At 39.5% G+C, this 22913-nt stretch overlaps 1 protein-coding gene across 1 annotated transcript in view; it reads right to left on the reverse strand.

Moving 5' to 3' along the window:
• Positions 1 to 22089, reverse strand: part of radil2a (Ras association and DIL domains 2a) — a 35603-nt gene extending 13514 nt beyond the window's left edge. Inside the window, exons 1-8 of the mRNA XM_087809431.1 lie at positions 21733 to 22089; positions 18175 to 18492; positions 17851 to 18086; positions 13987 to 14318; positions 5603 to 6277; positions 4176 to 4213; positions 3197 to 3360; positions 3005 to 3117 (exon numbers count right to left, since the gene is read on the reverse strand). Coding sequence (XP_087665557.1) covers positions 3005 to 3117; positions 3197 to 3360; positions 4176 to 4213; positions 5603 to 6277; positions 13987 to 14318; positions 17851 to 18086; positions 18175 to 18492; positions 21733 to 21851 — 1995 coding nt within the window. The 5' untranslated portion in view covers positions 21852 to 22089. The remainder of the gene's footprint in view (positions 1 to 3004; positions 3118 to 3196; positions 3361 to 4175; positions 4214 to 5602; positions 6278 to 13986; positions 14319 to 17850; positions 18087 to 18174; positions 18493 to 21732) is intronic.
• Between the last annotated feature and the right edge of the window lie 824 nt (positions 22090 to 22913).

Genomic DNA, 22913 nt, shown 5'->3' on the forward strand with positions numbered 1-22913 from the left:
ACTATACATATAAACACATATATACACAATCACACTATACATATAAACACATATATACACAATCACACTATACATATAAACACATATATACACAATCACACTATACATATAAACACATATATACACAATCACACTATACACACAAACACATATATACACAATCACACTATACATATAAACACATATATACACAATCACACTATACACACAAACACATATATACACAATCACACTATACATATAAACACATATATACACAATCACACTATACACATAAACACATATATACACAATCAGACTACACACATAAACACATATATACACAATCACACTATACATATAAACACATATATACACAATCACACTGTACACACAAACACATATATACACAATCACACTATACACATAAACACATATATACACAATCACACTATACACATAAACACATATATACACAATCACACTATACACATAAACACATATATACACAATCACACTATACACATAAACACATATATACACAATCACACTATACACACAAACACATATATACACAATCACACTATACATATAAACACATATATACACAATCACACTGTACACACAAACACATATATACACAATCACACTATACACATAAACACATATATACACAATCACACTATACACATAAACACATATATACACAATCACACTATACACATAAACACATATATACACAATCACACTATACATATAAACACATTTATAAACAAGCAAACATACACACAATAACATTAGACACAAACACATATATACACAAGGACACATACACACAAGCATAAATAAACACACAGACACACCTATGAATACATGCACAATCACACATAAATAAACACACACACATATATATATATATATACATATAAATACACACAAGCACATATACACACAATCACACGTATACACACAAATGCACATAAGCAGATACAAATACACACAAGCACACATACATTCACAAGCACAGAGATATAAACAAACATATACACACAAGCCGGATATACACACAGACACACACACACACCTTAATCTAGAGCACACACACACACAGGTTGTATAGTTGTGTTGACCTGAGGAATGATTCAAATAAATCAATAAATGTTTATTGTGTATCTAACGGCGTCCATGTTGAAATGATTGACGACACAGTGACTCATCAGTTCTTCAGAGAACATCTTATCTCCTCTGACACACTTCCTGCTCTGATCCAGACCTGACATCATCTGGTGACTCACCTGACCAGAGGTCGTAAACACACACCTGAGGTGACGACAGGTGACGACCTCCACACACAACATCTGCTTCTGTCACCTGAGAAGTTACACAACTATGTCTGAAGATGCAGACGCACTCCAGGAAGACTCCTCAGCTGGATCTTCAAGGTCTTCTCTCTTACTGAATCACTTGCTGTTTGTTTAAGGTAGATGTTCTTCAAGATACTTCAGACATTAAAGGTAGATGTTCTTCAAGATACTTCAGACATTAAAGGTAGATGTTCTTCAAAATACTTCAGACATTAAAGGTAGATGTTCTTCAAGATACTTCAGATATTAAAGGTAGATGTTCTTCAAGATACTTCAGACATTAAAGGTAGATGTTCTTCAAGATACTTCAGACATTAAAGGTAGATGTTCTTCAAGATACTTCAGATATTAAAGGTAGATGTTCTTCAAGATACTTCAGACATTAAAGGTAGTTGTTCTTCAAGATACTTCGGACATTAAAGGTAGATGTTCTTCAAGATACTTCAGACATTAAAGTTAGATGTTCTTCAAAATACTTCGGACATTAAAGGTAGATGTTCTTCAAGATACTTCAATTATTAAATGTAGATGTTCTTCAAAATACTTCAGATATTAAAGGTAGATGTTCTTCAAAATACTTCAATTATTAAATGTAGATGTTCTTCAAAATACTTCAGATATTAAAGGTAGATGTTCTTCAAGATACTTCAATTATTAAATGTAGATGTTCTTCAAAATACTTCAGATATTAAAGGTAGATGTTCTTCAAAATACTTCAGATATTAAAGGTAGGTGTTCTTCAAAATACTTCAGATAATAAAGGTAGATGTTCTTCAAGATACTTCAGACATTAAAGGTAGATGTTCTTCAAAATACTTCGGACATTAAAGGTAGATGTTCTTCAAAATACTTCAGAAATTAATCGTAGATGTTCTTCAAAATACTTCAGATATTAAAGTTAGATGTTCTTCAAAATACTTCAGATATTAAAAGGTAGATGTACTTCAAAATACTTCAGACTTTAAAGGTAGATGTTCTTCAACATACTTCAGACATCAAAGGTAGATGTTCTTCAACATACTTCAGACATCAAAGGTAGATGTTCTTCAAAATACTTCAGATATTAAAGGTAGATGTTCTTCAAAATACTTCAGATATTAAAGGTAGATGTTCTTCAAAATACTTCAGACATTAAAGGTAGATGTTCTTCAAAATACTTCAGACATTAAAATACGTTTAAATAGAACAAAAAAGATAGTTTTGAGGTGATTGTGTGGCTCTGGTGTGTGAAGACGCGACACATGGTGACTTGTGTTCTCAACAGTCCTGGTGTGACGAGAACAAACACTTTTACGACACACTTTTATGAGGCACAGACACGTAAATGTTGCCTGGAGTGTCGAGCCGACGACGTCATCGGCTACGAACCTCTCGCCTCAACTACTCCACGGACCTAAACCTTTTCCTTTTCAAGTCTCTAGACTCAGATTCCTGCCTTGTTTTCCCTCCCGACACCACGGTCTCTGGTTCGACTCCCACACTGTTTATGCTGAGGTGGAAAAAAAAAAGACTATCTCACACACCGAGGCAGATAAAGCCGGCGTTCCCGTTCTGTTATTGTGTGTTTTGTCTCAATGAAAACAGAATACGGTGTGTTTACACAGCCACAATTTCCTGTTTCACGTGTGAAACAGTCTGCAAGGTCAGTGTGTGTGTGTGACCTTGGTCAGGTAGTAGACCGTCTGCTGGAAGGTGAACATGATGACCTCCTCCAGGACCGTCATGGCTTCCTCGCAGGCGACCCGAGTGGACGACATGTCGGCGTCCAGAGCGGCTGACGAGTGGAAAAAAACGACATTTATTATGGTGGTGAATGTTTTTTTAAAGCATTACAAGCAACGGTCAAGTCTCACCTTCGACCTTCTGGTCCGGCCGGCGTGGAAGCAGAAGAGGCACCTCGTGCTGAACGAAGTGCAGCAGTTCGATAGCGTTGGACATCCACAGCACCATGGGCTGCAGACCCCAGATCAGCTCCTGCGTGCTGCTGGACCGCTCCGGCTCAGCGTCACTGGAAGTCCTGGTTTAACAAAAAACAAAAAAATATGTTCCATTTAAAAGCTCAATAAACAAGTAAATATATGAAAATATTAAATCGTTTTTCTCATTTAACAATTTGAAATGTTCTTTTTTTAATATATATTTTTTATAAATTAATTAAATAATTTGTTTATTGAAATATTGTATTTAAAAAATATATATGTATTTTCAAAATGAATTGTTTAATGATTTTTACACATAGAGTTTTATATTTAAATTCCAATAATTCAACTAAAAATGCTCTAAATGTATTGTTTTTAAATTCCTAGCCCTTTGAATTCAATATGAAAAGGTCCTGATGGTCTAATAGCATCACAAGACATTACCAAACGATTACCGATCAATCTTCAGCCGATCATGATGACGACAAAGAAGTACACAATCAAGTAGCTCAGTACTCTTTTGGTAATGTCTAAATACACTAAAGACTACAAATTAAAATAGATTGAATTTAGTTAATTTAATGAATTTATTGAAAGATCGGAAATAAACTCTACTTGCGAATTTTTTTTTATTTTTAATAAACTTAATTAAAATTAAATTATAAAAAAAACTTATATTTTAACCTTTAAATATGGATATTATTTAACCTAATTATTTTTTTAAACAAAAAATTCAACCAGATAATATTGCGATGTCAGTGAAACACGTCGATAGATCCGTGAATGAAAACAGTCGGAGGACCGATGATGGCGTCGCACTCGAGAGGACACACAGGAAGTGAGAGCTCCTCTTTTATTGTGAAGTCCAGGTGTGTGGCGACGTCTCTTTGAAAGTACATTCTTGTCGACTCACGTCTCTGACTGAGCGGCGGCCACTTCCTTCGTCTTCTCCTGAGACACAAAGAAACAAGAGCTTCACTCATTTCTATCTGTATTCAAAGATGAATTGTGTTTTTTTTTAACAATTGTATTCAATAATCTGGAAAGGTTTCTAAATAATTGCATGAAAATGTTTGAATTTTCTTTTGTACATAGAGTTTGAAATTCTCATTTAAATAATTCAAAAATATTCTTTCTAAATTATACATTTTTAATTCATAGCATTTAAAATTCAATAATAAAAAAAGCATAATAGTGTCACCATGATTGGCTTTAAGTTTGATCGAGTAGCTCAGGGCTCTATTGGTATTGTCTGCTGGCACTTTCATAGCATTTTTGTATTGAACTTAAAAGGGTAAGAATAAAGAATAAATACATTTACAAGTTTTATTTTTCAATTATTGAAAGAAGTTTATCAAATGCTATGTGTAAAATGTTTTGTTTGTGAAAATAATAATATTGAGAGAGAGGTAATGAGAGACTAGAAAAGTCTAAAGAAAGACTAGAAATCATTCTTGAAAGACTAGAAAGGGTAATGAGAGACTAGGAAACAGTATTGAAAAACTAGCAAAGGGTAATGAGAGACTATAAATCAGTCTTGAAAGACTAGAAAACAGTCTTTAAAGACTAGAAATCCGTCTCGAAAGACTAGAAATCAGTTTTGAAAGACTAGAAAACAGTCTTGAAAGACTAAAAATCAGTTTTGAAAGACTAGAAAACAGTCTTGAAAGACTAAAAATCAGTTTTGAAAGACTAGAAAACAGTCTTGAAAGACTAAAAATCAGTTTTGAAAGACTAGAAAACAGTCTTGAAAGACTAAAAATCAGTTTTGAAAGACTAGAAAACAGTCTTGGAAGACTAAAAATCAGTTTTGAAAGACTAGAAAACAGTCTTGAAAGACTAAAAATCAGTTTTGATAGACTAGAAAACAGTCTTGAAAGACTAAAAATCAGTTTTGATAGACTAGAAAACAGTCTTGAAAGACTAAAAATCAGTTTTGATAGACTAGAAAACAGTCTTGAAAGACTAAAAATCAGTTTTGAAAGACTAGAAATCCGTCTTAAAAGACTATAAATCAGTTTTGAAAGACTAGAAAACAGTCTTGAAAGACTAAAAATCAGTTTTGAAAGACTATAAATCAGTTTTGAAAGACTAGAAAACAGTCTTGAACGACTAGAAAATGGTAATGAGAGACTACAATACAGTCTTGAAAGACTAGAAATCAGTCCCATTTTTAAAATTATTATATTGAATATATTGAATTAAATTATTGACAAAAATTGAATTTTAAAACAGTTTCAACATCTGAAATGTAACATAACTTGACAAAGCCCCACAGTAACACAACATTCGACACACACGCCCACACACACACACACACACACACACACACACACTCACCCACACCAGCTGCTGGACTCGACTGGCGATCTGCAGCAGCGACTGCCTGAAGTGACTCGGATCGAACGTGGACACCGAGTGTTGGATGCAGAGGCTGAGCAGGAACGCCGGCGCCAGCTTCGGCGCGTCGCCGCAGGGGTCCGCCGAGGCCAAGATCTGCTCCAGGACTCTCTCCTCCTGGTCCAGCCGGTAGCTCAGCGAGGCCTCGGTTCCCTCCAGGTCCCTCCAGCGAGGACGACCCGCCTTCCTCCTGACCTTCTTGACGGCGCTGCCGCACGACAGGCAGGACGGCTCCTTGAGCTCCGAGGTCGGGCAGAGTCGGGTCATCCAGGGCGGGGCGTGGGTGGACCCGGGCGGGCAGGTGGGGTCCTTGAACATGAACAGGTAGTGGCTGCCCAGGCCCACCAGGTCCCCCGGGTTCAGCTCCACCTCGTCCTTGAGCAACAGGCCGTTGCGGGTCACGGGGGCGCCGTGGAGCGGCTTCAGCAGGGTCAGCGTTTTCTTCAGCTCGCCCGACGACTGGTCGAGGCGCCTCACGCAGCAGTGCTGGGGGAGCACGTCCGGCGCGAAGAGCAGGACGTCGACCTTTAACCTCTCCTCGTCCTCTCCGGTGGAGTGTTCCCTGCAGCAGCCCAGGATGGTGGTCGTGCCGCTCATGAGATAGATGACGAAGTCCTGCCAGAAGAGCGTGAGATCAGCGTGAGTGTGTTGGCGTCACGATACAAGGATACAATATATACTGATACTGTAGTAACAAGTATATACGTGTAGTATTGTCCAGTACTTGACTCTGGTGTTGTAGTATTTACAGACCACATGACTCTTGACGAAGTCGTAACTACTTTCATTTGTTTTCAAACCAAAAAGTTCTGGAGTCACTGTATCCTCTCATCCTCAGTTGTAACGGTTTTCATGCCAAAATATGTCCAAACATCAGCTTTAAAAGCTGCTGGACTCACTGTATCCTCTCGTCCTCAGTTGTAACTGCTTTAATTTGTTTTCAAACCAAAATATTTCCAAACATCAGCTTTAAAAGCTGCTGGAGTCACTGTATCCTCTCGTCCTCAGTCATCACTGCTTTCATTTGTTTTCAAACCAAAATATGTCCAAACATCAGCTTTAAAAGCTGCTGGAGTCACTGTATCCTCTCGTCCTCAGTCATCACTGTATCATCTCATCCTCAGTTGTAACGGTTTTCAAGCCAAAATATGTCCAAACATCAGCTTTAAAAGCTGCTGGAGTCACTGTATCCTCTCGTCCTCAGTTGTAACTGCTTTAATTTGTTTTCAAACCAAAAGATGTCCAAACATCAGCTTTAAAAGCTTCTGGAGTCACTGTATCCTCTCATCCTCAGTTGTAACGGTTTTCAAGCCAAAATATGTCCAAACATCAGCTTTAAAAGCTGCTGGAGTCACTGTATCCTCTCGTCCTCAGTTGTAACTGCTTTAATTTGTTTTCAAACCAAAAGATGTCCAAACATCAGCTTTAAAAGCTTCTGGAGTCACTGTATCCTCTCATCCTCAGTTGTAACGGTTTTCAAGCCAAAATATGTCCAAACATCAGCTTTAAAAGCTGCTGGAGTCACTGTATCCTCTCGTCCTCAGTCATCACTGTATCCTCTCGTCCTCAGTTGTAACTGCTTTAATTTGTTTTCAAACCAAAATATGTCCAAACATCAGCTTTAAAAGCTGCTGGAGTCACTGTATCCTCTCGTCCTCAGTCATCACTGTATCCTCTCGTCCTCAGTTGTATATACTGATACTGTAGTAACAAGTATATATGTGTAGTATTGTCCAGTACTTGACTCTGGTGTTGTAGTATTTACAGACCACATGACTCTTGACGAAGTCGTAACTACTTTCATTTGTTTTCAAACCAAAAAGTTCTGGAGTCACTGTATCCTCTCATCCTCAGTTGTAACGGTTTTCAAGCCAAAATATGTCCAAACATCAGCTTTAAAAGCTGCTGGACTCACTGTATCCTCTCATCCTCAGTTGTAACTGCTTTAATTTGTTTTCAAACCAAAATATTTCCAAACATCAGCTTTAAAAGCTGCTGGAGTCACTGTATCCTCTCGTCCTCAGTCATCACTGCTTTCATTTGTTTTCAAACCAAAATATGTCCAAACATCAGCTTTAAAAGCTGCTGGAGTCACTGTATCCTCTCGTCCTCAGTTGTAACTGCTTTCATTTGTTTTCAAACCAAAAATATGTCCAAACATCAGCTTTAAAAGCTGCTGGAGTCACTGTATCCTCTCGTCCTCAGTCATCACTGTATCATCTCATCCTCAGTCTGCTTTAATTTGTTTTCAAACCAAAATATGTCCAAACATCAGCTTTAAAAGCTGCTGGAGTCACTGTATCCTCTCGTCCTCAGTTGTAACTGCTTTAATTTGTTTTCAAACCAAAAGATGTCCAAACATCAGCTTTAAAAGCTGCTGGAGTCACTGTATCCTCTCGTCCTCAGTCATCACTGTATCCTCTCGTCCTCAGTTGTAACTGCTTTAATTTGTTTTCAAACCAAAATATGTCCAAACATCAGCTTTAAAAGCTGCTGGAGTCACTGTATCCTCTCGTCCTCAGTCATCACTGTATCCTCTCGTCCTCAGTTGTAACTGCTTTAATTTGTTTTCAAACCAAAATATGTCCAAACATCAGCTTTAAAAGCTGCTGGAGTCACTGTATCCTCTCGTCCTCAGTCATCACTGTATCCTCTCGTCCTCAGTTGTATATACTGATACTGTAGTGACAAGTATATATGTGTAGTATTGTCCAGTACTTGACTCTGGTGTTGTAACTGCTTTAATTTGTTTTCAAACCAAAATATGTCCAAACATCAGCTTTAAAAGCTGCTGGAGTCACTGTATCCTCTCGTCCTCAGTCATCACTGTATCCTCTCGTCCTCAGTTGTAACTGCTTTAATTTGTTTTCAAACCAAAATATGTCCAAACATCAGCTTTAAAAGCTGCCGGAGTCACTGTATCCTCTCGTCCTCAGTTGTAACTGCTTTCATTTGTTTTCAAACCAAAATATGTCCAAACATCAGCTTTAAAAGCTGCTGGACTCACTGTATCCTCTCGTCCTCAGACACCGCCGGATATCATGGTTCCTTTAGCTTAGCTCTATTTTCTCACAGCACTGCAGAGAAGGTCCTGGATCAGGTCTGCATCAGTGACTCTCTTACGTAAGGGATCAGAGGAGCCTCGTCGATCAGGAGGATCAAGCGAAAGGTGGACCAGGAATGGAAGCGATTAGCTCGGTCTGATGGCGACGGCCGCCGTAGATCCTATTACTTAAAGCGACCTCTGAGCCGACCTCTTGACCCTCAGATCAGCCGTGATGTCCTCAAGATCGTGTTTGTTGACCAATGTTTAGTCAACAACACGGAGCAGCTGCAGCGATGCGTTCACTGTCATCGTGGGAATTTCAGCTGTTTTGGCTCTCGAGTGACAGACTAGAGAACTCTGCTCAGTGATATTATAACAATGACATTTGGTTTTTTAAGTATTAAAATGCCTTTGAAAATGTTACTCGCAAAATCAAACCCTCATTTTTTAGTTTAATTTTTGAGTCAGATTATTAAATATATTTCAGAGATTTTCTGTGTTGATTTTTTCCATTAATTCCACACTACTTTGAAATAACTGCGTCAAACTAGACGAACTAATCTTGTAAAAAGAGACTAAATTACTTGCGTTAAAAACATTTTTTAACAATTTTTATAAACGTCTATAACCCTAGTAGTAAAATCAGAATCCGAGAAAAAGCTTTGAGATTAAATAAATAATTGATTTTAACTTGAAATTAATCTGAAACCTTTTCTTCACATTTTATATGTTCTTGAAACTGGTCCTGTCCGAACATTCTCCAAGAAGGATTTAATGTTGAAAATGTCATTTGTTCGTAAAATGAAATCAAATTAAATAATTATAATATAAGGTAAAAAACGTGGCTAATAATAGTAATAATACACTTTATTTAACTATATTTCTATTAAAAGAAACAGTGAAAAAGTCTCACTACGTTTAAATTACTGCCTAAACTTCAAACTTATCTTTTCATAAAAATAAACACATTTTCTCTAAAGAACAACTGTTGAAGTAAACATCCTAAAAAACAATTTAATCATAGTTTAGACTTTAAAAAAAATCTCACCAACAAACCCTATTTTTTATGACTCGTCTAAACCACACATTTCTTGGACTCGAACTGAGGAGTAAATAATAACTGGTGTCGTTCGGCTCCTGGTTGACCTCTCGTCGCCGGGTGAGATTAGGCCGGTGCTGCTCGCTCAGCAACAACAGCGCCGGCAGAGCGACCCACAGAACTTCCCGGAACCACCGGAGAACGAAACCGGCTCGTAAACGAAGCGCTTCACGTTTCAGCCCGAGTCACGCCAGAGTTGATTCTCTCCAGGAATAGTCTTTAATCAGCATTATCTCTATTATCTAAGCAGGAGGATGAACCGCTGAGCTCGAGCACGTCTGGTTCCCCTGGTTATCACCTCGTCTCTTCTGTGACTCCCTATAAACCCGAGTCCCTCCTGGTACCACCTCCGACTCCTCCGGCTCATCATTCCGACGGAGGGAGCGTCCAAATGTTTTCTCGGCCCGACTCTCCGAGGAAAGAAAAACAAAAACAGTGGAGCTGCAGCTGCCGCTCGAGCTCTGGACTCGAGCTCAATGTGTCCTTGAAGGTAACAGGAGGTCCTTTGTCAGAAGAAGTTTCCAGCGTGGTCCGTTGGCTTCAACCCACTTTTTCATTTCAAATAATTTCAACCCTGAAGGCCCGGGTTGTGTATCTGACCTCAACACACTTCCTGTACTACACTATTTTTTTCATAGCTTGGCAAAAACAACATTTTTTCATCACCTGAAATCCCCCAAAATATGTCCAAACATCAGCTTTAAAAGATGCCGGACTCACTGTATCCTCTCGTCCTCAGTTGTAACTGCTTTCATTTGTTTTCAAACCAAAATATGTCCAAACATCAGCTTTTAAAGCTGCTGGACTCACTGTATCCTCTCGTCCTCAGTTGTAACTGCTTTCATTTGTTTTCAAACCAAAATATGTCCAAACATCAGCTTTTAAAGCTGCTGGAGTCACTGTATCCTCTCGTCCTCAGTTGTAACTGCTTTCATTAGTTTTCAAACCAAAATATGTCCAAACATCAGCTTTTAAAGCTGCTGCAGTCACTGTATCCTCTCGTCCTCAGTTGTAACTGCTTTCATTAGTTTTCAAACCAAAATATGTCCAAACATCAGCTTTTAAAGCTGCTGGACTCACTGTATCCTCTCGTCCTCAGTTGTAACTGCTTTCATTAGTTTTCAAACCAAAATATGTCCAAACATCAGCTTTTAAAGCTGCTGGAGTCACTGTATCCTCTTGTCCTCAGTTGTAACTGCTTTCATTTGTTTTCAAACCAAAATATGTCCAAACATCAGCTTTTAAAGCTGCTGGACTCACTGTATCCTCTCGTCCTCAGTTGTAACTGCTTTCATTTGTTTTCAAACCAAAATATGTCCAAACATCAGCTTTAAAAGATGCTGGACTCACTGTATCCTCTCGTCCTCAGTTGTAACTGCTTTCATTAGTTTTCAAACCAAAATATGTCCAAATATCAGCTTTAAAAGATGCTGGAATCACTGTATCCTCTCATCCTCAGTTGTAACTACTTTCATTAGTTTTTAAACCAAAATATGTCCAAACATCAGCTTTAAAAGCTGCTGGACTCACTGTATCCTCTCATCCTCAGTTGTAACTGCTTTCATTAGTTTTCAAACCAAAATATGTCCAAACATCAGCTTTAAAAGCTGCTGGACTCACTGTATCCTCTCGTCCTCAGTTGTAACTGCTTTCATTAGTTTTCAAACCAAAATATGTCCAAACATCAGCTTTAAAAGCTGCTGGACTCACTGTATCCTCTCGTCCTCAGTTGTAACTGCTTTCATTAGTTTTCAAACCAAAATATGTCCAAACATCAGCTTTTAAAGCTGCTGGACTCACTGTATCCTCTCGTCCTCAGTCGTAACTGCTTTCATTTGTTTTCAAACCAAAATATGTCCAAACATCAGCTTTTAAAGCTGCTGGACTCACTGTATCCTCTCGTCCTCAGTTGTAACTGCTTTCATTAGTTTTCAAACCAAAATATGTCCAAATATCAGCTTTAAAAGATGCTGGACTCACTGTATCCTCTCGTCCTTAGTTGTAACTGCTTTCATTAGTTTTCAAACCAAAATATGTCCAAACATCAGCTTTTAAAGTTGCTGGACTCACTGTATCCTCTCGTCCTCAGTTGTAACTGCTTTCATTAGTTTTCAAACCAAAATATGTCCAAACATCAGCTTCAAAATCTGCAACAACATTTTTTTTACCATCTGAAATTCCCAAAAATGTCTATCCCAGTGTCATAGGGCGAGAGGCAGGGGACACCCTGGACAGGACGCCAGTCTGTCTCAGGACACACAAAGACACACAACCATTCACATACACACTCATACCGACGGACAATTTCCCCAAATTCTCAATCAACCTCTGTATGTTTTTGGACTGTGGGAGGAAACCGGAGTGTCCGGAGTAAACCCACGCAACACGGGGAGAATAAAAAATATATATGACATTTCAAAAGCCGACTTCACCCCTAAAAACTTAAAAACGTTATAGTTTCAAGTGTGTACGTCGTTTGTTGTAACATGCCATCCAGACGCGTCATGTTGCATCAGATCTACACAGGGACACACAAGTACTTCTTGGAACAAACACTATGATATCAAACTGTGTTTTGATTAGTAAATTCCACTGTTGTGATAACGTTCCTGTGGTCCGTGTGTCATGATGGAAGATTCTTAAAACTCTTTAATAATAAAACTAAAGTAATCTTTTGACATTTTCAAGATTTAAAAAAAACAACCAGATTTTCTTTTCTTTTGTATAAATACAAGATTCCAAAATCTTACATTTGTTATATTTAATATTTATCTTGTTTTCTATTCTAACCTTTACCTTTACCTTAACCTTTGAACTTGAATTTAAATTGCAGCAATAAAGTTTTGGGGCTTAGTTTAGTTTTAGGATGTTGCAGATAAAGGAAGAATGAAATCCTGCAAGAGTCTGGCGATGACTGAGGACGAGAGGATACAGTGATGATTGAGGACGAGAGGATACAGTGATGACTGAGGACAAGAGGATACAGTGAGTCCAGCAGCCTTTAAAGCTGAGGTTTGGACAATATTTTGGTTTGAAAACAAATGAAATCAGTTACGACTTCGTCAAGAGTCATGTGGTCTGTAAATACTACAACACCAGAGTCAAGTACTCGACAATACTACACGTATATACTTGTTACTACACTATCACAACACCAGAGTCAAGTACTGGACACTACTACACGTATATCCTTGTTACTACACTATCACAACACCAGAGTCAAGTACTGGACACTACTACACGTATATCCTTGTTAATACACTATCACAACACCAGAGTCAAGTACTGGACAATACTACACATATATACTTGTTACTACACTATCACAAAACCAGAGTCAAGTACTGGACAATACTACACATATATACTTGTTACTACACTATCACAACACCAGAGTCAAGTACTGGACAATACTACACATATATACTTGTTACTACACTATTACAACACCAGAGTCAAGTACTGGACAATACTACACATATATACTTGTTACTACACTATCACAACACCAGAGTCAAGTACTGGACAATACTACACATATATACTTGTTACTACACTATTACAACACCAGAGTCAAGTACTGGACAATACTACACATATATACTTGTTACTACACTATCACAACACCAGAGTCAAGTACTGGACAATACTACACATATATACTTGTTACTACACTATCACAACACCAGAGTCAAGTACTGGACAATACTACACATATAGTATATACTTGTTACTACACTATCACAACACCAGAGTCAAGTACTGGACAATACTACACATATATACTTGTTACTACACTATCACAACACCAGAGTCAAGTACTGGACAATACTACACACATATACTTGTTACTACACTATCACAACACCAAAATCAAGTACTGGACAATACTACACATATATACGTGTTACTACAGTATCTCAAGAACCCACCATCCCCCTCAACAGCTCCAATAATGCTTTGCCGCCCAGCCAACCAATCACAAGGCAACATAGACATGTCATTTCAATACAGTATTATTTACTTTGTGTGCCCTGCGACAGACTGGCGTCCTGTCCAGGGTGTTCCCTGCCTCTCGCCCTATGCTACTGGGAATCAGCTTCAGTCCAACATTCTGTTTAACCTTATTTCTAGGTCCGTTCAATATCCTCAGGTGTTCAAAATGACGGGGTCACCCACCTGTCTGTGGTTGAAGCCGTGCAGCAGCAGGAAGTAGGGGAAGTCGAAGGGCGGGTGGATGGAGTACTGGGTGGTGTTGTCGTCGCTGCTCTCCGTCTCCTCCTTCTCCATGACGCCCAGGCGCAGCACCTCCTTGTCCGCCTCGGCCTCCGGGTCCTCCTTGAGGGCGCTCTGGTGGACCCGGCCGGCCTCCTTGCCCATGGTCAGCAGGTCCATCTCGCTCAGGCTCCTCCAGATGCCCAGTCCGTCCACGTCGTCCCGGCTGCCGTCCACGAAGAGGGACGCCACCCGCGAGCGACTCTTCTGCAGCCGGCGGGCCTGAGCGTTGATGTCTGGAGGAAGTTCATGTCATGATTCGATTTCTATGATCTAGTGTTAAAACTTCTCCTCGTGGATTTATGTCCTTATACGGTCACGAGCGGTTGTTACCTCTGCCAAGGAGGTTATGTTTGTGTTGTAGTTCATCCGTCTGTTAGAAAAATACCTCAAAAGATTCATTAGGTTTGTTAATGTAGTTTCCATATGGAAGTATATCAGTGTTTTCACAATATTGAATTTCAAATATTTAAACTTTGAATTCAATAACTTGTTTATTGAAAGGTTGAATTTCTTTTTAATAAGTGAATTTATAAAAATAAAAAAAAATTGCACCTCGAGCTACTTGATTGAACATGAGCCAATCACGCGACCCACGGACGATCACATGACCGTTGGATCAAGTAGCTCGGTACTCTATTGGTTCTGTCTGGTGACACTCTTACACCAGCCTTTTTTCTTTTGAATTTAAAAGGCTACGAATTCAAAAATGTTGAATTCAGAACATTTATTTTTGAATTATTGGAATTAAAAACATCAAATGCTATGTTAAAATAATTATTTAAAAGAAAATTACCATTATTAAATGACATTGCTAAAACAAAAACATATTCAACCTTTCAATAGATAAATAATTGAATAAGATTATTTAAAAAAAACAATGAAATGCTTTAAAAAAACATTTGTAATGTAAAATACAACCACTCAATATTTCTATTACACTAATATACTTCCATATTTCCAGGAAATGATGATGGAATAAGTTGATTTTTGCCATATAATTGAGTTCATCTGGATCTAGGAATGTTTTTGAAGGATTCTTCATCCACTTGTATGGCCTCTCACTGCTGCTGAGCGCGGCAGAACCGAGCGAGAGTCACACACGTATCATGTGACTGTGTTTTAGGGTCGCTACGTTAAAGAGATTAAACAGATTTCTCGAATCACTGAATTAGTTTCACCGATTTATAAACTACAAAATGGACTCCTTGGCAGAGGTATGTGCCGTCAAACTCCATTTGAACCTTCCCAAAAAAAAGACCCGATCCGGCGCCCACGCCTTCCAAGATTAAACGATTCTTTTCAAACGATGGCGAGGAGCAGCGACAGACGGCGCTGGAACAATCATGTGACCAGGAAGCGGAGGAAGTGTGCGAGGACCAGCAGGACCGGTGCCGCCTCTATCTGGTACCGGCAGCCGGGGCTGACGTAACGCCAACACTATTCCGCTGGTCGGGACACATTAAGCGCCCTGGAATGTCCAGAGAGCCCACGCCGCTGTGGAAATGGGCGTTTTCCACATCGTTGACCCCCAGTGTGACGGGATCAAGTTCGCAGCTGAAAACAAAACACTGAGGTCAAAGGGCAAACCCTGGTTTGGATTTTGTGCTCTAAAATAAACCTTTGAAAACCTCATAATGATGTGAAAATGTTGCGCAACACTTTCTAGTAACAGTTTTCTACACCATGAGTCCAGTTGAAGTCATCCATGGTTTCAACCAGAGAAGATCCAAGGAGGCCTCGGTGCATTCTTCTCTTCGTATATTTAGCCGTGAAGACAGTTGTCGGTCTGACCAGACACCCCGTCTTAAATGATCCTGCCTTAGTTACCCCAGATTGTTTCAGTCCCGAGGATCAGATTTCAAGACGGTGTCGGACCGTAATACTATACTTTACAAGGCTTTGATTCCATTTTATTTCCATAGAATTTATGAAAGTTTTTTTTTCTCTCATATTTCAAGATTTGATTTCAGGGTCTGCAGTTAATCAACTTCACTGTTGTCTTCATCTCACACCCCCTCAGTGAACTCATGCAGCTGTGTTTACTGATTTTGAGGAGGTTCTCATTTTCTGCTTTCAGGGAGTGTTTCTTTATATGGCAGCAATAATTCAGGAGTTACTGGGCTTTAGGAGTTTAGTTGCAGGATGTCGCAGCTACAGGAACAATGACATCCTGCAGGATCTTGGTGATGACTGAGGACGAGAGGATACAGTGACTCCAGCAGCTTTTAAAGCTGATGTTTGGACATATTTTGGTTTGAAAACAAATGAAAGCAGTTACGACTTCGTCAAGAGTCATGTGGTCTGTAAATACTACAACACCAGAGTCAAGTACTGGACAATATTATAAATATATACTTGTTCCAACAGTATCTCAATATATATCGTATCGTTTAATAATTACAACTGTACCGTCAACGCTAATAAATATTTTATATTAGTTAAAAAAAACAAGACTACTGTCATGTTGGAATTACACTTCCGGTCATTACGTCATTGAGTCCTGTTTAGCTAAATGAACATTGAAATCCCAGCGTTGACTGAGGACGAGAGGATACAGTGACTCCAGCAGCTTTTAAAGGTGACGTTTGGACATATTTTAAATATAAAAACAAATGAAAGCAGTAACGACTTCGTCAAGAGTCATGTGGTCTGTAAATACTACAACACCAGAGTCAAGTACTGTACAATACTACACATATACACTTGTTACTACACTATCACAACACCAGAGTCAAGTACTGGACAATACTACACATATACACTTGTTACTACACTATCACAATACCAGAGTCAAGTACTGGACAATACTACACATATATACTTGTTACTACACTATCACAACACCAGAGTCAAGTACTGAACAATACTACACATATATACTTGTTACTACACTATCACAACACTAGAGTCAAGTACTGGACAATACTACACATATATACTTGTTACTACACTATCACAACACCAGAGTCAAGTACTGGACAATACTACACATATATACTTGTTACTACACTATCAAAACACCAGAGTCAAGTACTCAACAATACTACACATATATACTTGTTACTACACTATCACAACACCAGAGTCAAGTACTGGACAATACTACACATATATACTTGTTACTACACTATCACAACACCAGAGTCAAGTACTGGACAATACTACACATATATACTTGTTACCACACTATCACAACACCAGAGTCAAGTACTGGACAATACTACACATATATACTTGTTACTACACTATCACAACACCAGAGTCAAGTACTGGACAATACTACACATATATACTTGTTAATACACTATCACAACACCAGAGTCAAGTACTGATTAGTACTTGTTAGTACCGTTTTTAAATTTTCAGATTTCAAGTCCTGTTGACAATAAAGGTCATTTAGAATAGTTTCACTATCAGTGAAAGTGTGAAGTCAGCGGTGCTGCTCGACCCACAGCGAGCAGGAAGTGAGCTCTGCTAGAAACAACAACACGGCCTCCTCTCCCAGGCATCTCGGCGGGAAGTGCCGCCGTGTTCCTTGATGCTTCACAGGGTCCTGGTGGACCCTCGCCAGACAACAAAGATAAGACCTCCTCTCTTCCCCTCGCGGCAGCTTTTGTTCCTTCTTGACCTCTCGCACCATCGTCGGCTGATAAGAGGGACAATGAAGGTTGTTTGGCTGCACCAGGATAAGAGCTCTCCTCACCACAACGGGGGGTTCTTGATCACCTTAAAAGCGACCGACCCTGTGCGTGGGGGGGGTCGTACCTGCCGTGACGGTGTCCCGGTCCTTCAGGCTCTGCTCCTCCACGCTGGCCCGCAGCTGGATCTCGAAGCGCCGGGAGAATCCTTCCTTGGGTTTCCAGAGCGACTGCAGCACGAGGGGCTTCTCGTGGTCGCCCACCACGCGGAAACACTCGCGCCTCCACTGGTTCTCCGGGCCGGTCTTCCCGATGACGTCGCACAGCACGTAGTCGTTGGCGTCCTCCTTCTCCAGACAGTACCTGTGGTGGTTTCAGAGAGTCCATGAGGACCACCAGGTGACCTTCAACCAGCCTTTTTTTTATATACGATCGACCCGTTTGAACCAACCTGTCCAGAGCCTCCTTCACCAGCTCTCTGGCGCTGGACTGCGTGGTTGCCAGGACGCTCTTGTAGTTGGTGCCACGGCAGATGTCGCTGCCGAAGACCTTCAGGATGCCAGGGACCGACACCTGACTGGACAGTTCTGCCGGGTCGTCCACGGCCTCGGACCCGCCGCCCCCGGCCGGGCCGCGGCGCCCGATGTTGGGGCTGTAGTTGAAGACAGACGAGAGTCTGTTGTTGTGCCGGCGGATCTTGCTCTTGGCCGGCTGCCGGACCCCCACGCTCTCCGCCGGGCGCGCCGGGGGGGCGTCCGAGGGGTTGGACCTGGGAAAGAGAAGCGACGGAGCATGAATACGTTTCAAAATGAGCCTCAATATTTCTATTACACTAATATGCTTCCATATTTCCAGGAAATGATGATGGAATAAGTTGATTTTTTTGCGACATACTTGAGTTCATCTGGATCTAGGAATGTTTTGAAGGATTCTTCATTCACTTGTATGGCCTCTAACTGCTGCTGAGCGCGCGGCTTGTTTTAGGGTTGCTACGTTTAAGAGATTAAACTGATTTCTCGAATCACTGAATTAGTTTCACCGCTTTATAAACTCAGTTCAAATTAACTGATACAAAATGAACTCCTTGGCAGAGGTATGTGCCGTCAAACTCCATTTAAACCTTCACAAAAACCAGCCTCAGACTTTTGATCATCACACTTATCTCTGCCATTAGATATTTATACAAGTCTTCAAATCTGCTGCGCCTCGTAGTCCGAACAATACGGGATGGGAACTTTGCCCCAAAAAACAAATGGGGTTTGAAAAGTGTTTAGAAATACCATCTGGATACACAAATAATTTGAAGATCTATCACTGTTTTAGTGCAGGAAACTCTAATTTATCTCCTTTTCTGTTTCCGCCCCTTGGTTCACCCCCGACCTTCGGCTCATGAAAGCTAAAGGTCGGCAACTTGAGCGGCTCCACAGGAAAACTGGTCTCACTATCCACAAAGAAATATACAATAACCATATCCTATGCTATAAGGCGTCCATTGCCAGCATCAAAACCCACTACTACTCCAGTATAATCACTGCCAACAAAGGCAACTCTAAGCCACTTTTTCTTCATACTACACAATATCACCCCAACCCCAGGACTCCCTCCCCCCCCACTTGTACACAACTTCCTTCTGCAACTCTTTAATGTCATTTTTCAATGCAAAAACCCAGAATATTCACCAGCATCTTGGAACAAGCCCTCACCTCAGCATCCCAGCCGACCCTCACCCTTCCATACATTCATTATCCTCCTTCCAGCTCCCCACTCTCCCAGACATTACAGGACTCATTCAGAAAGCCAAACCATCCACCTGTCAACTTGACCCCCTCCCCACGCAATTTGTTAAAGCCAGCCTCCCCTCCCTTGCCCCCATCATTTCTGCTATCATCCACTCCTCCCTAACCACTGGAACTGTTCCTACATCCTTCAAAGCTGCTCCCATAACCCCAATCTTGAAAAAACCTGGTGCAGACCCTTCCGACTTCAACAACTTCCGTCCTACATCGAACCTTCCCTTCATCTCCAAAATCCTTGATTTATCCAACAATAACCTGTATGAACAGTTCCAGTCTGGTTTCACTCCACAGCACTGAAACGGCACTCATTAAAATGACAAATGATCTCCTCATGGCAGCTGATTCTGGTCTCCTCTCCAACCTCATCCTCCTTGACCTTGAGTGCAGCCTTTGACACCATCTGTCACACCACCCTCCTCAATAGACTGTCTTCCATTGGCATCACACATACTCAGTTCATTCAGCTAAAGTCCCTTAAATCCATCCCTTCCTCTGTCACTTCAGGTGTGCCCCAGGGCTCTGTCCTGGGGCCCCTACTCTTTATCATCTACCTCCTTCCCCTCGGAAATATCTTCCGCAAATTCAATATTAATTTCCACTTATTATGCGGATGACACCCAGCTCTACCTCTCCAGCAAACCTTCGTCCACTCGATACTAATGCTCTACCCTTGTCTGCTACTTTTTATTTTATACATATTTTATTGTTGTGTTTTAAGATGTTTTATGTATGTAACCTATGTACGGCGACCTTGAGTGTCAAGAAAGGCGCCTTTAAATAAAATTCATTATTATTATTATTATTATTATTTCAAATGCTACAAAAGCAAGTCAAAACGACTATAAAATAGTAATATCGTGCAAGAAAATCTGAATATTTTTCAACTAATTCTCATTTATCGGGATATTGAAAGTGTTTTTTGACATCATTGGCTTCTTTTCTCAATCGCCAGACGGTCTGTCTGTATTTACAAACCGCTGACCTTCTGGGATTTTCAACCCACAACTCTCCAGGATTTAGCGAGGACGGCATTTAGTGAGAAAGCATCCCGTTCGCTGAGCTGAAGGTCAAAGTTCAGAGGCCGGAGCAGCACGGCGCTTTTTGTACTGGATAAACGTACACTTTATTTAATTTAATTTAATTTAATAACTCTGTGACTTCACTTAAAGAACCAGTGACGTCAGTCTGGAGCTCGTCAACACCTGAATGTGTTCAATATTATCTTAAATTTCATGTTTTTTAAACAATATTCCTGCAAGTTTAAGCGGTTTTGAGATATTCATGTGTGTGTTATCAGCCGAATAGCCACTTAAATCATTGTAATGTATTTATTAGCATCTTCAGCATGACCACGTTCAACACTGCTGAGAATTAATTATAAAAAAAACACCGTAATTGTGGGTTATTAACGGCGAATAGGAAGTAATTGAATTATTAATGCTGAACATGTGTTCCATAGTCGAAGGTTTAACAACCTTATAAGATATATGTTCTTTATATCTTGATATCTGTGGTACTTTATTTTTTTCGTAACAATGTGTTATTTTTATACACATCTTTTGACCCACTGTGACCTCTGGACACCTCTGGCGTAGAAAGTAGTTTAAAATAAAGTTTTTTTCATCTACAGATCATTAAAACTAAAGTACTCCAGCAGTATCTGCCTGTTATATACTCGTCACTAACGTCATTTTATTTATTTATAGATTTATTTTAGTTTCACATCAAAGTCTCAATAAATACGTGCGTTGATCCTGAACATTTGATAATAGAAGCAGAAAATAAATGTGTGTAAAATCAGCACAAATTAACTTTTGAAATACATAAAAGAAAATGTCACGTTTGAACTGAACATACAAATTATTTTAATTATTTCCTTGTTATAGATGGAGATGACGTCACGTAAAACAAGATATGTTGTGGTAGAGATAAAATAAGACACACTTTTAAAAGATATTTAAATCTGCGACATACTTTTTTTTATTTATGTTTCTAAATTAGTGTGAATAAAAAGTTGAATTATCTTATCTTAATTAAATGGATATGAACTCTCTTTATTTGTATTTATTTATTTTATTTTACGTTGTTTATCGATTTTTGTCATGTATTTGTGTGTGTCGTGATTTGTTCGTCGTTCGTCCATGTCTTCTAAAGTCGTGTCAGTAAAAATAAACACATATTTCAGCGAGTACTTAGTACTTTCGTGTACTCACTGCACGGACCCGTTGCTGCTCTTCCTGCCCAGCCTGGCGAGCCTCTTCTTCGGCGAGCGGATGATAAAACCCACCGGGAAGTTCAGCGGTTTGTTGACGCTTTTCTCCTCGGAAATCATCTTGTTTTTTTGTTTTAAAAACTAGCAAAACATTTGTCCGTAAAAACCTCGTCGTTTTTTAGCTCGAAGCTAAAAAGGAAAAATGATTTTTTTTTTAAAAAAACGAGTAAAAATATTAGCAAAAAGCCGCGAACAACATCCCGTTAAACTTCCACATCAGGCGATGAATCCCGGACTGTGGTTCCGTGAGTCCACCGTCCAGAGGTTCTGAGGAGGTTCGGTCCATCACGACCGTCGCTGAAGGTTCGAACTCTGGACGTTTAACTGAAGCTCGGACACGAGCGCCGGCAGGTGACGTCACGACACCTCCGAGGGGGCGGGGCCAGACTCACACACACTTTGATATATATATTTTTAAAATAAGGAATACAACTTTTATTATTATTTAATAACTGAATTAAACCGATAACTTAGTGAGTTAATAATCAGGGTAAGATTAATCGAAGCAATATTTTTTTGGTGATCGCTATTTGATGTGAAATAGACCCATCTAGTGGTCGTAAGATGGTACTGCAACACACCAACTTTTAAATCTGTTTTATTTTGACTTTATTGTGCTTTGATCTGCACTTAAAGTTCTTATTCCACTGAACTTAAGGCCTGTAAATAATAATAATAATTAAAATAGTCGTTTAGTTCCGCAAAGCATGCTGGGGCACTCGGTTATAAAGAAAACCAACATTTTCTAATTTAATAAACCTTTTTTTACCCATATTTTCTGACTTTTAACCTAAAATATCTAATCACAAGAAAGTAAAGGTAACATTATCTTTAGCATTGTTACTTCAACACAGTGCGATAAGAGTCTTATTACACATTCACGCAGCATAACATTTATTTAAACTTGTAACAGTACATTTTAATGACGTTGTGACAATTTTTTTTTAATAGGCTGAGAATGTACGCCAAACTTTTGAATATGCTTAAAATAATTTAATAATATTAAATAAATTATAAATAAATAAACTATAATAATTTTAAAAACAATTGTACAATACAACTTTTTTTTCTGATGTTTGTTTCACCACATTGGCCAAAATTGAATTCCTGCTTCTTCTTATA

This window comes from Callionymus lyra, chromosome 15, assembly GCF_982586985.1.
Source record: "Callionymus lyra chromosome 15, fCalLyr1.hap1.1, whole genome shotgun sequence".
Taxonomy (NCBI): Eukaryota; Metazoa; Chordata; class Actinopteri; order Syngnathiformes; family Callionymidae; genus Callionymus; species Callionymus lyra.